General features: G+C 44.6%; 2 protein-coding genes across 2 annotated transcripts in view; one reads left to right on the top strand and one right to left on the bottom strand.

The window, feature by feature from the left end:
• jmjd8 (jumonji domain containing 8) overlaps positions 1-17,694 on the top strand; it is a 160,224-nt gene that overhangs the window by 23,999 nt on the left and 118,531 nt on the right. The window lies entirely within an intron of this gene.
• doc2a (double C2-like domains, alpha) lies at positions 627-15,221 on the bottom strand. Its single transcript, XM_084037838.1, has 11 exons — positions 15,176-15,221; positions 11,875-12,222; positions 10,347-10,426; positions 9,088-9,162; positions 8,349-8,458; positions 7,934-8,060; positions 7,036-7,095; positions 2,964-3,190; positions 2,649-2,730; positions 1,752-1,848; positions 627-1,501 (listed from the first exon to the last, which is right to left on the bottom strand). Exons 2-11 carry the CDS (start codon positions 12,215-12,217, stop codon positions 1,365-1,367), a joined length of 1,338 nt encoding a protein of 445 aa, XP_083893964.1. The 5' UTR covers positions 12,218-12,222; positions 15,176-15,221; the 3' UTR covers positions 627-1,364.

The following is a 17,694-nucleotide window of genomic DNA, read 5'->3' as shown; positions in this document are numbered from 1 at the left end:
GAGAGAGGAGTCGGAGACACGAGTTGGAGAGAAGAGTCGGAGAAAAGAGTTGGGACATAAGTCGGAGAGAAAAGTCGGGACACGAGTCGGAGACAAGAGTCGGGACACGAGTCGGAGAGAAGAGTCGGAGAGAAGAGCCGGAAAGAAGAGTCGGGACACGAGTCGGAGAGAAGAGTCGGAGAGAAGAGTCAGGTCACGAGTCGGAGAGAAGAGTCGGGACACGAGTCGGAGACACGAGTCGGAGAGAAGAGTCGGGACACGAGTCGGAGGAAGAGTCGGGACACGTGTCGGAGAGAAGAGTTGGGACACGAGTCGGAGAGAAGTGTCGGAGACACGTGTCGGAGAGAAGAGTTGGGACACGAGTCGGAGAGAAGTGTCAGAGACACGTGTCGGAGAGAAGAGTTGGGACACGTGTCGGAGAGAAGAGTCGGGACACGAGTCGGAGACACGAGTCGGAGAGAAGAGTCGGGACACGAGTCGGAGGAAGAGTCGGGACACGAGTCGGAGCGAAGAGACGGGACACGAGTCGGAGCGAAGAGACGGGACACGAGTCGGAGCGAAGAGACGGGACACGAGTCGGAGCGAAGAGACGGGACACGAGTCGGAGCGAAGAGACGGGACACGAGTCAGAGAGAAGAGTTAAAGAGAAGAGTCAGGACATGAGTCACCTCCGGACGTTTCATCATGTCTCAACACTCTTTTATATATAAACAGTTATAAACAGGCAGCAGAGTAACAGACGTATAAAGAAGTATAGAACATATTGCATCATGCAACACCAAGGAAGAACCACGTGCATTGATATCATCTTCTTCATCTTCATCACCGTGGAAACGTGCGTCTCGTTGAGGAGAAATAGAAACCAGCTAGGTCTCAGAAAGTAGACGAATGATGACGTCATCAGAGCGGGAAGAACAGAAACATGCAGAGACGCCGCCTTCACGCCGCGTTCACGCCAAACCAAAGCTCTTATTTTGTGCGGTGCAATACAAAGTCAATGCATAGTGAGACGCAAGCTCCACCTCTGGATGATGTCATGAGCCCAGACGGCGTGAACCAGGTTAGTGTCTTTGTGGAGTTAAGCCCCGCCTCCTCTCCGGTGATGCCAATAAACACCAGAAAAATAAAAGCTGCTTATCCGGCGTGAACGCGGCTCTGAAGGATCAGACCATTTCCTCCCATCAGGAACAGACAATAAACCTGGACATGCACTGTAAGTCGGAGTAGAAGCTCCGCCCCCTCCTCAGTCTGACCCTGTGATGCTAATGATGCAGATCCACCGATGAACAATGAAGGCACACCGCCAAGCTGCTCAGGTCCTCCCCGTGCGTCCCCGTAGACCATGTGACCCCTGGTGGCAGGGTCTAGTCGTGGCCGAGGGTTCGGGGCAGCTCATTGGTCAGGATGTGCCAGCGCTCCACCCTCTGGCCCTTGTTCTTCAGGCAGTCCATCCAGTGGCGGAGGCCGTCGCCCTGCGAGTGGCAGCTCAGACAGACGCCACCTGGCGACAGGAAGTATGTCAGAGTGACATCATCATCATCATCATCATATTCCTAACTTGGATTTTACATTTTCTGATATTTTACTACTTCTACTTCTTTACATCCGAGTTCATCGAGCTAGAAACCGATGAAGCGTCACGTTAACTCTGGAATCAGGAATGAGCAGCCACTTTTATGTGCAGTTGCCATAGCAACCCAGACGTGTGACAGGCGTGCTACAATGAGCCACAGCGCTGGCGGGCGTCTCACCGATGAAGTCGTTGGAGCGGCCCAGGTCGTAGTCCCAGACCGTCACCTCCAGAGTCTTGTTGCTGAGCTCTGACAGCGAGATCTCGTAGAAGAACTCCTGCAGGGACCAGACCCAGACCAGATCCCTGAGAACGTTGTCCTCGGACCACATGCATATTTATATATTCATATTTATATTCAGATTCATATTATATTCAGGTGGAGCGCCAAGTGTCCACCTGAATATAATATAAGTACATATTGTTTCAATACAATTGTGTGGGAAAACATCTGATATTAATTTAATTTGATAATAATAATAATATGTGAAATATGTGGGAAAACCTAGTGACAAATATCCAAACAATAAAAGTGAAAATTATTTTAAAAAATATTGAAAATATGAAGAATTCTGGGCTGTATGGTGGTGTAGTGGGTAGCACTGTTGCCTCACAGCCAGAGGGTCCCGGGTTCGATTCCCGGGTCAGCCTGGGTTCCTTCTGTGTGGAGTTTGCATGTTCTCCCCGTGTAAGCGTGGGTTCTCTCCGGGTTCTCCGGCTTCCTCCCACAGTCCAAAGACATGCAGGATGGGGATAGGTTGATTGATGACTCTAAATTGCCCGTAGGTGTGAATGTGAGTGTGAATGGTTGTTTGTCTCTACATGTCGGCCCTGCGATAGACTGGGTGAACCCTGCCTTCACCCAATGACTGCTGGGATCGGCTCCAGCCCCCCCGCAACCCTGAATACAGGATAAGCGGTAGACAATGGATGGATGGATGGATGAAGAATTCTAATGTCAGCATATCTGAATATTATTACCTTCGTAAAAGTATAATGGTAGTAGTAGAAGTACAATAGTCTACCTAAAGACTACAGGGACCAGCTGGTTCAGGTCTTAGATGAATCCAGATCTCACCTCGTTAAATTCGGGGTTCAGAGTCCTTTTCATCACCGAAGTTTTGTGCTTTGATTTCTTCTGAATGTCGGGTTTCAGGTATCTGGAGGAGAGGACAAACATCCATCATCATCCAACCGTCATCCATCATCATCAAACCGTCATCCATTATCGCTGCTGCTCAGTCAGACTGCAGTCAGACTCTTTAACCTGCTCAGCTCATCTTCTCCTGTCCTAGAGTGTTCCCAGTCTGGGACTGGGACCGGGACTGGGACGTCCCACCTCGTTTCCTCAGATTGAGCTCGTTAGTAAACCTGCTGTCAGTGACGTTCTTACATTTTGACGTAGGGGTCGGAGAAGCCATTGACGTCCATGGCTGCCAGGTGGGCGCATCGCTTCACACCCACACAGAGACCTCCGCCACGCCGCCCCCCTCCTCCTCCTCCACCTCCTCCTTCTCCTCCTCCGATGTCCATTTCCTCCGAAGCAAGCGGAGGCAGGAACTGCAGGGTAAGAAGAAGTCGACCTCTCTCCTCCAGACTGTGCAGCTGCTCGTTCTCCCACTGTGGACGGAGTAATCAGATTACTTTGGTCACATGATATTCATTTAGTCAGATTTCACCTCGGTCCACTCCAGACCACCGAATGACCAAGCTTTATTATTAGCTAACAATTAGCCAACAATTAGCCAAAAATGTATGAGCCAACGATTAGCCAACAAATAGCCAACAATTAGCTAACCAGTTTCATGACTGGAATAAATCCCGTTATCACATATCAATATTCATTTTGGATGCATAACTGTTTTTACTTAAACCCGTTCCTTTTGGACGAGATGGAAACGTGATGTTTCCTGATCTGACAGATCTGGTTTCCATTAAATGTGATTTAATTCAAGTACCTGACATTAGATCACCTCTGAAGAGGAAGGATCGCTCGTTAGAATCCAAAAAGGTAAATCTCTTTGATGATCATGCTGAACTAAAACTAAAATACGAGGATGATGAATAAATCATAAAACATCTCTGTGTGGGTGTTTTCATGTTTTTTGGCTCGTTATTAAAGATCCTGTGATGAAAGGGCGACCAGACTCCCTCCGGTGTTCTCAGCCTTCAGCGTCTCCCACTGCGAGGACGCGGTGGGCATCGAACCCACGACCGTCCACCCTGCCAGCGGGTCTCTCCGGTCTCTGTGTAGGCGCCTTTTAATTCAGATCTCATCTACAGTCATATAGTGGACTGAAAATGTTGCATTCAAAACAATTTCAAATAATACAACTAACGAGCTACAACCTAATTGGTTAAGCTGTGACTGACGAGCTATGGCTCACGAGCTAGAACTATCAAGATACGACTAACGAGCTACGATTAACGAGCTATGACTAGCGAGCTACGACCAGTGACCTACGACTAACGAGCTACAACTAGCGAGCTACAACTGACGAGCTACGACTAGCGAGCTACGACTGACGAGCTACGACTAGCGAGCTACGACTGACAAGCTACAACTAGCAAGCTACGACTAGCAAGCTACGACTAACGAGCTACGACTAGTGAGCTACGACTGACGAGCTACGACTAGCGAGCTACGACTAGCGAGCTACGACTGACGAGCTACGACTAGCAAGCTACGACTAACGAGCTACGACTAGCGAGCTACGACTGACGAGCTACGACTAGCAAGCTACGACTAACGAGCTACGACTAGCGAGCCCACACGGAGCTCCAGCTAATCTCTGGCTGGTCTCGCACACCTGGTCACAGGAACAGGCCCTTAAAACCCTCTAATTGGACCCTGAAGTCTTGTTTTCATCAGCGCTGCCGTGCCTGGGGGAAGACTGTTGCCATGGAAACAAATCTCCAAAAAAAAGAACAGAAACAGACGGCGAAGATGAATTATGAAAATGAACAGGAGCAGCCTCGTTCAAGTTCTCGAGTCCAAGTCGAGACCAGCAAGTCCACGTGTCAGACCAGCAAGTCCAAACTTAAGACCAAGTCTGGTTTAGTGTCCCAAGTCAAGATAAATCAAGACCAAGATGTCCGATCCACAACTAATCAAGACCAACTCACCCCAAACCTAAACCTCAATCAAGACCAAGTTATGACCAACAAGTCCACGTAACAAGAAAAACAAGTCCCAAGACCAAGTCCCACATTAAGACCAAAAAAGTCACGGCCTAAATCAAGACCAATGAGTCCCAAGTTAAAACCTAAATCAAGACCGAGTTCCAAGTCAAAATCTAAATCAAGACCAACAAGGTCCAGATCAAGACCTTTACGAGTGTATTTTCTAACCGTTCCCCCTGCTCTCAGGCTTAATGTTAAGATAGGCTAACATGTCCTGAGACCGGTATCCAGTATTTCAGTATTTGAGGACTCTCCCTTCTTCTCAGAGTCGGTAATGAACCGCTTAAAACGAAAACAGAAAAACAAATCGGGACCTCGAGGAAATAATTGATATTCAGATTTAGTAATGATGAAAGTCTTTGATCCGCCCTCACAGAAATACAAAACAACCTCCAGCCATCAATTCCAGATAAACTCTAACATGAAACCCAGCAGCCGGCCCCGAGCAGCCGACTTGATGAATATTTAATAACTCAATCTACCTGCGACACCGAGACTTTTTCCACCACTGTAGGAGTTCGGCCACGGCGGAGTTCACATCCACGTCCTTAACAAACCGCCGATCCCACCGGGCCGAAGCTCCTCTCATTACTTTTCCTCTTTTCTCTCACTTGGACCTTGAGGTCACTGAATTTCCACATAATCCGTCCTAAACCGTCTTCACGGCTCACAAATGGAAAAATAATGCCAGCTGAGGGACACTTCAAGGACCTGAGATCCTCCAGGTGGTTGTATGAGGGTGCTGGACCGAGCCGGGGCACCTTGATATATCTTCCAGGTGCGATTTAACCAACTGCAGTACGTCTACATGCAGGCCTCTGACCTCTGACCTCTGATGTAGATGAAAGAGCAACGGTCCAAGAAATAGCTTTTTCTAAACATTCTGTGCATGTGATACACTTCAAAATGTTTCCTCATATCGGCTTGAAAGATGTTTTTAAGAAATAAGGTGTTTTCGTCATAGAGAACAGCAGCTGAATGAAGATTTGGTTTCTGTCCGTTTTCAGAGAGAGTTGAAGCTCCACGTCTCTCGTGGCTTTGCAGCTCAAATGTGATTTGACAAGTGATGCTTGTTGGAAACCGCAACTACACTTTAGGATTTTGTTCACGTTGAAAATGAAGGGAGGCTGTGTATCTCTTCGTCCCTCCCCATAAATAATATATACGACCACAACAAACGTACAAAATATGACTGGTAATGTGTAGAAATCTTGTAAGTTCATGAACGACAGTGTCGACATAATATTGTGACTTTTTCTTGTGTAGTTACAACGTTAACAGACATCAAAAACGGCCACCACAGTCAGCACCGGCATCCCCCAGGGAGGTGTACTCAGCCCACTGCTGTTAACTCTAATGAACCACGAGGGCTCCACCAGTTATGACTCTTATCATTTTATCAAGTGTTTGGACCAACAGTTTCAATTCAAAACCTAAATCAAGACCAACAAGACCCAAGTTGAGACCCAAATCAAGACCAACAAGACCCAAGTTAAGACCCAAATCAAGACCAACAAGTCCAAAGTTAAGACCCAAATCAAGACCAACAAGTCCCTGCATCCAGGTCCTCCAGGATCATAAAGGACCCCTCCCAAAGCATCTTCACTCTGCTGCCGACTGGAACAGGTACCAGATCCTCCAGACCAGATCCTCAAGACTCTCTTCCTCTAAGCTGACATCAAATCCTTTTCCTCGCATCACGCTTCCTCTACGAACCGACACGTCTTTGTTTCCCCGACTGGCCCTTGTGATAGAATACATCATATTTGTATTATATAATATATATATATATGTGAAATATTTATGGTTATGACGATGCTACTCTTTCATTCTCAGTGCATGGGTTCTCTCTGCAGACTGCAGACAGCGTCTTCTCTGCCAGCTTTAAGATCCTCGCAGGCCTTTGAAATAAAGGTGTCAAAGAGAGTTCAGCATCGTGAGTCGAGTTTGAGTCCAGTTGTTTCCGTTCACGTCGAGTCCGACTCGTAGTCTTGATAATCCTCTGAGAGTGTAAGACATGTAGGAGTGGAAGTGGTAAAACATATTACATTCAATGAGGAATAATTATATTATTATTATTATTATTATTATTATTTCCAGGTCAGTCAGTCGGTTGCTATGGAAACGGTCGTGTTGGTTCCAGCAGCTTTCACAGAGTCACAAACACAAACCTCCAGAGACCAGCAGCAGGACCCTGACGGACAGGATCCTGTTGGTGTTTGACCTCCGGACCTTTAGTCTGGTTTCTTTACGTCTCACTGATCAACACGCTGACGACTCACCTCTCTCAGGTAGCAGGAGATTCCTCTGAGGGCCTCGCCCATCGCCGTGGGAGACGGGAGCTGGAACCAGACAGGAAGTACTGTTACCTCGGAGAAACTACAAGTACTAGTACCTTGGAGAAAACTACAAGTACTAGTACCATGGGGAAAACTACAAGTATTAGTTCCATGGAGAAAACTACAAGTACTGTTAGCTTGGAGAAACTACAAGTACTAGTACCACGGAGAAAACTACAAGTACTAGTACCATGGAGAAAACTACAATAACTGTTACCTCGGAGAAAACTACCATAACTGTTACTTCGGAGAAAACTACAAGTACGTGTACCATGGAGAAAACAACAAGTACTGTTACCTCGGACAAAACAACAAGTACTGTTACCTCGGAGAAAACTACAAGTACTGTTAGCTTGGAGAAACTACAAGTACTAGTACCACGGAGAAAACTACAAGTACTAGTACCATGGAGAAAACTACAATAACTGTTACCTCGGAGAAAACTACCATAACTGTTACTTCGGAGAAAACTACAAGTACGTGTACCATGGAGAAAACAACAAGTACTGTTACCTCGGAGAAAACAACAAGTACTGTTACCTCGGAGAAAACTACAAGTACTGTTAGCTTGGAGAAACTACAAGTACTAGTACCACGGAGAAAACTACAAGTACTAGTACCATGGAGAAAACTACAATAACTGTTACCTCGGAGAAAACTACCATAACTGTACTTCGGAGAAAACTACAAGTACGTGTACCATGGAGAAAACAACAAGTACTGTTACCTCGGAGAAAACAACAAGTACTAATACACACTCAAGACTACAAGTAAAAGATTGTTGGAGGACTTGGTGAGCTGTGGGTCAGAGGTCAGGTCAGACAGACAGGTGCAGGGTTACCGGCGGTGGGTGCTCCAGGCAGGTGTTGAAGTGTTTGGTCTGGTCGGGTTTCACTCGTTTCAGAGGAACTCGGGATTCTCCAATCAGCTCGTTGTGGGTCAACTTGTCCTCGTCGCACACCGTCAACCTGCAGGGGACACGATATGAATATATATGTATGTATGTGTATATATATATATATACATATATAAATATGTGTGTGTGTGTGATTATGTCGGCATGTTGAATTCATCGATCTGATGAATTAATCAAAGACGACATCTGAGCTTCATATCTGAACGTCTGTCAACATGTCTGCTTGATTAATGGCTGAGTGTAATTTCACACACACACACACACACACACACACACACACACACACACACGCACACACGCACACACACACGCACACACACACACACACACACACACACACCTGAGCGTCTTCCTGTTCATGTCTTCCTCTGTAATCCCGACGTACGTCAGCGTCTCGTTCCAGATGGGATTCAGAGAGTTACGGATCGTCTTTGTCTTCAGTTTATTGGCCTGGAGAACAGACAGACAGGAGGACAGACAGACAGGAGGACAGACAGTACTCTTAAATGAGCTGATTTTAACATGGAGTCTGGTCTCAGACTCTCAGGTTTCATAAGACAACAGTACGTTTGTCTGAATCATGTTTTAAAAGATTGATTTTATTCTGCTGAGAGAGAGAGAGAGAGAGAGAGAGAGAGAGAGAGAGACAGGTTTCACCTCCTGGCGTTTAATAAATTCTCTCTCTGGATTGAGTTTCTAGCAGCAACAATCTGATGATAAACTTTAATATCTCAATATGTGAACCAAACAAATGCTTTAAATCCAGGAAGTACGTCAGAAAACCTGAGATCAGATTGTCCAACACGTCTTCAATATTTAACCATTTCTATATTTATTAGTCAGGATAAAATACAAATAAAAAATAAAAAATAAATAAATAAAATCCATCCGGCATTTATTATACAGAAGATAATTCAAGGTGTCGTCATGGAAACAAATGAGCTTTTAAGGTGTTAAAACCAGTGGATGTAGTAATATTATCATAGTGATATTAATATAGTAATATTACTACAGTGATATTAATATAGTAATATTACTATAGTGGTATTTAGATGGAGGTGAAGGGGGACCCGTCTCACCTTACAGGCTCCCGGCAGCAGGTGCAGTTTGACGTACGGGTCAGCCAAACCGTTAAAGTCCATCGGCTTCAGACCCTGAACACCAAACAAGTTAATTATTAATCATTAATTATTAATCATTAATAAATATGTGGTGATGTCTGAGAGTTTCAGAGCAGAAATGTTCTTCAATCTGTTTGAAACTGAAGGTTTTTGAGTTTCGGCCGTTTGCAGACGACACCTCGTACTCTGAGAACATTTTCATTTTGATCGATTCATTTTTAGATCATGTAAATGAAACAATCGATTCATCCGGATTAAAATCAGCAGATTAATCGAAAAACTGATAAATAGTCAGTGGTGGAAGAAGTATTCAGTTCAGTAAAAGTACAAAAGTATGATTTTTGTTTAGTTGTTTATCTATTTGTATCACTTTTATTTACATGTATAACTAAATATGTATGTAGCACTTCTTATTGTAATGTACTCTATTTTATCTTTATTTATTTTATTCTTTATTTTATTTTTTTTATAAATGTGTATTTTGTCAATATTTGTTAATCTTTTATATTTTATTTATTTGTTTATTTTTTCAAGTCCAATGTCAGGGAATGCTCTGTGTTTTTAATTTTAAAAAAGTAAGTACAAAAGTAAATGTATTCAAATTACCAATAGTATTGATTGTATTGTAATTATTATCACTTTAATGTTGCACCTGGTGAATGGAGATCAGCTGGTTAGATTTATATAACACAAAATCAGTTATTAGCCGATTATAATCAGTTTTAATGATCTGCCTCCTGAATCAGATGATTATTAATCACTTCCTGACCTTTCCCCAGCTCACTGGTCTTCTTCATGATCTTTAGAGGAAATGTTATAGTTGATTTCTTTTAATCTTGTGTCTTCATCATCATCATCATCATCATCATCATCATCATCGGGAGAAATTACTCCCCAGTTTCTGGGCTTTGATATGTGCAGATTTAAATTTCTCTGTCAACATTAGTTTGAGTTTGAGACCTTCGTGATGAGTCGGTCTCACATAGTAGCTAACTTGGTATCTATGTAGCTAGGTAGCTAGTTAGCTTGGTATCTATGTAGCTAGGTAGCTAGTTAGCTTGGTATCTATGTGGCTAGGTAGCTAGTTAGCTTGGTATCTATGTAGGTAACTGGTAAGCAATAAGCAGTTTGGAGGTGGTTGGAGCACATTAGCAAAGTGCTTCTGGTCCTGGTCCTGGTTGTGGTTGTGGTCCTGGTCCTGGTTCTGGTGAGCCTACCTTGGCCCGGAGCACGGTGCAGTGCAGCTGGTTGGAGTTCTGCTCGTATCTCAGCTGGAAGTCAAGCGTTCCCAGAGCAGCTGAGGAGACAGCAGCAGAGACAACGCATTAACACCCACCAGGGATCTCCCAGCATGCCGAGTTCACCAGAGAGAAATCTCCCAGCATGCCGAGTTCACCAGAGAGAAATCTCCCAGCATGCCGAGTTCACCAGATGGAAATCCAGTTTACTGGAACAGCAGACAGCAGCTTCCCTCGTCTGTTTATCTCTAACAAGCGTCACAGTCCAAGTCCTCCAATCCTGGTCCTGCATCCTCAGCAGCAGACCTGCAGATAAGCAGATCAGCAGACCAGCAGACCTGCAGACCAGCAGACCTGCAGACCTGCAGACCAGCAGACCTGCAGACCTGTAGACCTGCAGACCAGCTTCAGGAGACGTGAACAGATCTTGAGCTCAGGCTGCACGGCTACAGAGCTGGAGGTAACTAAGTACATTCATATACTCTTACTGCAGTACTGTTTGAGGTACTTGTACTTCCATCACTGTCAGCATGCAGGTAATCTCTGCAGGGACACAGCTGTCACACAAACACAACGCTGAGCCCTGAGTTGCCACGAAAACGTCACAAAGAGACAAAAACACTACAAAGGGACATAAATACGACAAAGAGACACAAGAATACACACAGACACACACACTGGTCCCAGAATGCCTCTGACTGATGAATCTCTCGTTAACAGGAAACCCCAGAGTGACTCTGGAACAGCTATTAACAAGGAGGTAAAGCTGAGAGCAGCCACCTGTTAGTCTCTCTGAGGGGAGACCTGATCTCATCATTCATTCATTCATCATTCATTCATCAACAACATTTACAAGTTCAACACGTGTGTTGCATTATTAATGACATTTTTTCATGAATTATTCATGAGTTGGGTCTTTGAACTGAACGTTGCTGGTCGATCACATAAATTGGACTCTAGTGTTTTTTTGTTTATTGATCCCACTGCAGCTTCTTTACAGTCCCACAGTCCCAGTTGCCCCGCCCCCTGCTTTCTGGTCTGTTTGACTCTAAATGGACCTGTCAATCAGCAGGTAAGCCCCGCCCCCTAAAGCCTCCCCTGCTTTCTGGTCTGGTGGACTCTAAATGGACCATAATGTACTAAATGAACATCATGCTGGATTGAAGAAGACTTGAAACTAGAGATTGAGACCATAAACTCATGTTTACAATGTTTACTGAGATAATACATCAAGAGAGAAGTAGGACCATTTTCTCATAGACTTCTATACAACCAGGGAGGAGTCGCCCCCTGGTGGCCAGCAGAGAGAAGTAGGACCATTTTCTCATAGACTTCTATACAACCAGAGAGGAGTCGCCCCCTGGTGGCCAGCAGAGAGAAGTAGGACCATTTTCTCATAGACTTCTATACAACCAGAGAGGAGTCGCCCCCTGGTGGCCAGCAGAGAGAAGTAGGACCATTTTCTCATAGACTTCTATACAACAAACTTGCCAACAGCGAGGCTCACTGCAGTCGTCACTGTCCGAGCTGTTGATCTCCACCGACGTGTCCATGCTGCTGGTCAGAGACAGAGACCCGCCCCCCCCAACCCTGCTGCCGCCGCCGGGCCGCCCGTGGGCCAGCAGAGGGGACAGGAGGTTGGCCCCACCCATCCCGGAGGCCACGAAGCCAGGGCTGAGGGCCAGCGGGGAGGAGGCGGGGTTGGGGGAGGCGGGCCCCGGGGAGGTTGGGGACCGGCGGGGGAAGTAGGCCGAGATCTGGCGGATGGGTCTGATGGGGCCCGGGCAGACGTCGATGGCCATGTGTTCCTGGATGGAGATGCTGAGCTTCTTCCCTCGCTGCACCGTCATAGAGTCTGCAGGCACAAACCACAAACGGCCCACAGGTTAACGGCTCCACCTTCACTCTCTGCAGCAGTGAGGGGCATTGTGGGTAAACAGCGCCGGACTGACCCGGTTCCTGTTGATGCCGACGTTTATTTTCATTTTTCAAGCAGTAGCCACGGCGGCGAGCTGCAGGAAACTGATGGCAGGTGTTTAATGAGGAGGGTGTGTGTGTGTGTGTGTGTGTGTGTGTGTGTGTGTGTGTGTGAGAGAGAGAGAGTGTGTGTGTGTGTGTGTGTGTGTGTGTGTGTGTGTGTGTGAGAGAGAGAGAGAGTGTGTGTGTGTGACAGACACATAAAAAGAGTGTATGGATTTGAATATGTTGATGGAATGGACAGAAGATGAAGCAGTTTAAGAAGCGCGGAGCTGCAGACGGATGGAGGAGTCATGTACACGGAGCAGTCAGCTCCCTAACAAGGTTCTCCACCTCCCTGCACTCACACCTCATCCTGCAGCAGAACCAGGTCTCTGACATCCCCTCACAGACCTGTAGTCCTGTGCCCCATATTAATACTATTATTGTTAGCCTAACCTACGTTAGCTTTAGATGACAAACCCTATATTAGCTTTAGATGACGAAACCTATGTTAGCTTTAGACGACAAAACCAACCTTAGCTTTAGATGACAAACCCTACATTAGCTTTACATGACAAAACCAACGTTAGCTTTAGACGACAAAACCAACCTTAGCTTTAGACGACAAAACCAACGTTAGCTTTAGACGACAAAACCAACGTTAGCTTTAGATGACAAACCCTACATTAGCTTTACATGACAAAACCAACGTTAGCTTTAGACGACCCCTCCCCCACACTGTTACTAAAGGATTGACTGACATCGAACTCCTGGCGGAGACGAGCGCGTCTCTTTTATGTGACACGTTTTATGAAGTTCGTTACGCAGCACTTTAATCCGCAGGTTGCGGTGATTTCATGTGTTTTTCTACGACATGTTGGTTTCATGTACGAAAAAAATATGGACACGAAGAACTGGTCACTTTTGGTAAATATATAAATATAATCAAATTCAATGAATAAATCTTTCCTACATCCGTCCATAAAGCCTCTGCCCATTTCTGCCTCCTTCTAAACAAATCATTATTTTCATTTATTTAGAAAATTATTATCTGCGTTAAATAATTTCATATTTTTTGGCAAATTTGTGTGATATTCCATCTGTGATCCGTCACAAATGTAATGTTTTAAATCCAGTTTTATTCTCCATAAATCTGAGATTCAAGCTGTCAGTCGTGTTTATTTGTACCTCATAAATAAAGATTAGCATGATTCAGTCATTTTTACTCTACGGAGCACCTCCCAGCATGCACCGGGGCCAACCTTGGACAGACTGTTGGGGATTATAGTGGACTTCATTATGTGCGAGCAGCAGGCGGCTTCACTGTCTTGTTTGGTGGATAATCAACCACAGAAATCATTCAACTTCTCAGAGTCTCTCTGGGAGTTCAAAGCTCCACAGAAAATAATTATATCATTATTTAATTCATAACCAGCAGCAGGAGGAACGAAGGCGCCGAGGACAGCGGCGTCGGCGGCTTGAAACCACGATGCAGGAAACGAGAGGAAAGTCACGATGTTTTAGAATCCATCAATGAGCTCAAAGTGCAGCAAAGAGGAAGTCGAGCTGCTTTAAATAGAAGAGACGCAACGACGAAAGCAATGTTGGCTTTAGACGACAAAACCAACGTTAGATTTGACAACAAAACCAATGTTAGCTTTAGACGACAAAACCAACGTACACTGTCTCTTTAAGGTCTTAGCGTGATGGCTGTTGATGGTTATTGTTGGTTTTATTTCTACTTTGTCATCGGCGATATAAAAAAGTTGTTTGGTTCCGCTAACACCGGATGTTTGCCGTTGCTATGACAACAAGTGAAAGCTACCGCTAGCATCTTAGCCCAACCACCCCGATCTATAAACACCCATAAGATGACAATGTGAATAAAACCAACAATAAGCATCAACATCATCACCCTAAGGACCTTAACGAGGCGTTGTCACACGTTGTGATGATTCATTAGAAACAATAATGAACATTCATGGGAAGTTAGCTGGTTGTTAGCATAGATGCTAACAACCAGCTAACAACCCTCTCTGGGCTCCGTTGTTTTTGGCCCTGATACGCCGTCGTAGTAAAATGAAATAAACAGGGAACAAAAGAAACCCAGAGATGATGAATGAGCTGCATTCTAAATATTAACTAATAATAATAACAACATTACTGCCCACTGAAAACCACGTATCTCTGTCTTTGTTGATGTTTTCAGATGAATTAAAGGATAACATCACAGTTTGCTTTACTTTTGATGTTTCAAAACACAGTACAGTACAATATGTTGCAGTACTTGACTAGTCGTAGCACTAGCAGTTTACTAGTAATCTAGCTAGTAGTACACAAAGCAGAAAAATGATTTCTCATGCATTCATTCAAAACAGAAGAATATAATATTCTATAATAATAAAATACTGTGAACGCATGATGAGTAATTTGCTGTATTTTGCTGATAATACTTGTTTTTCCACTGTGAATGCAGGACTTTTACTTTGTAACAGAGTATTTCTACTTGAACTGTACGTCACCTGAAGGCATCACAGTAAACGACTTCACTGTTTAATGTAATGCATCATAATGTTCAGCACAGTTCAAAATAAACCCATTCAAAGCCAGAAAGAAGAAGTAGTAAATATATATAATTCAAAAAAATAAAATACATTAAATTCCTTTCCAGTCTGTTATGGATGAAACATAAATGATGAAATGAAATAAAGACATTTAGTAGAAGACGAGCAGCAGAAAAGCTTCCTACTGATTCACACACAGCAAACAGATACTAATACTATACAAAGATGAGACCAGGACCAGACCAGGACCAGGACCAGAGAGAATCCCACTAACGTGTCTCTTACCTCTGAGTGTGTGAGCGCTGCAGATTCCTACACAAACAGGTGGATGTGAGAGCATCAGGGCTCCGACTAACAGGTGGAGAGAGAGGAGGCGAGTAGTCAGGGGAGGGAGGAGGAGGAGAGAGGGAGAGGGAGGAGGGGGAGGAGAGAGGGAGAGAGGGAGAGGGGGTGGAGGGAGAGGACGGAGAGGGGAGAGAGTGGGAGATCTCCTCCTGATAGATTTGGACTTTTAACCCTTCCTCCTCCTCCGTGTTTAATATCCTCTTCACTGGGACTCACATTCATCTGAAACATCAACAACGCCGAAGCTCTTCCTTTAATCACGCTACACATGTATTAGATTAACTCAACTCCCCCCCACCTCCCCCCCCCCCCCCCCCGCCCCTCCTCCTCCTCCTCCCCAGCTGCAGATTGCAGGGGGGAGACTAAACAAGGAGACAGCAGCATCTGTCTCCCTCTTCCTCCGCTGTATAATTTGTGTTAATGATACATGTGAGCATCAACGAAGCTGCAGAGGATGGAGATGTGTGGACCTCCTCCTCTCCTCCTACTTCTCCTCTCCTCTCCTCCTCCTTCTCTTCCTCCTCCTTCTCTCTCCTACTTCTCCTCTTCCTCCTCTCCCCCTCCTCTTCCTCCTCTCCTCCTCCTCTTCCTCCTCTCCTCTTCCTGACCTGCTAGCTGTTAGCGGCCCTGGACTCACTGACACTGAACCCTCAGTTGGTCCCAGTCACACCTCACAAAGCCAGAATACATCTCCCTGGGCCCTTCCAAATGTGGTGTCCCCCAGGGGTCAGTCCTTGGCCCCATCCTCTACCTCATCCACCTTGATCAGGTCATCACCCGCCATGGATTTTGATTCCATTGATACGCCGACGACACACAGCTCTATGCCAATGCCACAGCTGCCACCCAACCTTCATCATCACCGTCAGTACTCACCATGTGTCTGGAGGAGATGAAGATATGGATGGAGCACAACTTCCTCAACAGCTCTAAAACCGAAGCCATCCTGGTCGGCACCTCTCACCAGACCAAATCATCACCCATAACCAGCATCACCTTTTCTGGCTCAAATATCCCACTTTTTCCCACAAGATTTTATACTTTGAATCCCATATCAACCACCTCCTTCTATCACCTCCGCTACATTTCCAAACTCCGCCCCATTCTCTGGTGAGAGTTTGCAAACATGAGCACATCACCCCCATCCTCCACCCACATGTATCCATGGGCATGCCCCCCCCCACCTCAAAGAACTTCTCAAACCACAACACGCCCCCTCCGCTCCACTCAAACCTCCTCCACATACCCAGAACCCGACTTGGGACCATGGGAGTAATGCCTTCCCTGACACCTTGAGGGACCACAATCCATGGACTGTTTTTAAAAAGGGCTTAAGACATTTTCTTTATCGCAAAACTTTTGGTTCCCCCTCTTAGATGTAAAAAAAAAAAAAATCATTTTATTTTGTTATTTTCAACAAAACTGTTTTTAACCTGTAGCCCATTGAGGTCTTAGGATAAATAAAATGTATTATTATTTTATTATTATTATGTTATTCAATATAATAGAATTGGATCTGCTGCCCCCTGGTGGACACTTCTTGAAACCTGTGCTGGTGAGACCGTTAATTATTAACGAAGGCCGTTCGCCTCCGACCTTTGCCTCCAAGAAACTGAATTATGCAGATTGAGTTATTAATCTCAATGACTCGCAATAAACCAGGCAATAACCATTCAGGTCCGAGGTCATGTGATCCACCTTTACCACCTGTCAAAAAACGAATCTGCATAATTACATTCATGCAGATGATATATGGACTAAACTATATGTATATTATATATATAGTTTATAGTTATATAGTATATGTTTGATTCATGCTTATTGATTGAATGATAGTGTTGATTTTATTGATCATATAGTCACATAGATGTTGACATGTCATGATGAATGTATTTGTACTTAATGTAATAAAGTATTTGGTAGTATAAAGTATAATGTGTACTTTTACAACATACGTTTTGCTGATGGAACTTACTGATAGTTTTACTTCAGTGGTGTTTTGAATGCAGTACTTGTACTTGTAGGAACTATTCCTCACTGAAACCTTATATTATTATTTTATCGTATTATATTATTATGTTATGAGCTCATATTTCTGTTTCTCGGCTTCGCTGAGTTCCAGACGGATGGTTTTAATCGTGAGTCCTAATAGAGCAACAAATCCCAGTTAAACACCAGTTACACTGGGACCAGGACTGGGACTCATCCATCTGGTCTCTCCCAGTCCACTTTGTCTGCTTTTCATGAACCTTGGAGATATTTTTCAAATTCCATCTAAACAAAGTACAAAAATAAAATGTATTAAAAACGCTGAAGACCCACGGCTCTCTGAGTAAACACACTATTATTAGAATGTTAGATATATTGTTATGTAACATATATATGTTATATATATATGACAATATGTTATAACATATATATATATATAATTTACGTACGTACGAGATATCTGACCTCTG

This window comes from Eutrigla gurnardus (genome assembly GCF_963514095.1).
Source record: "Eutrigla gurnardus genome assembly, chromosome: 20".
NCBI lineage: Eukaryota > Metazoa > Chordata > Actinopteri > Perciformes > Triglidae > Eutrigla > Eutrigla gurnardus.
This window is presented reverse-complemented; position numbering and strand designations above follow the sequence as displayed.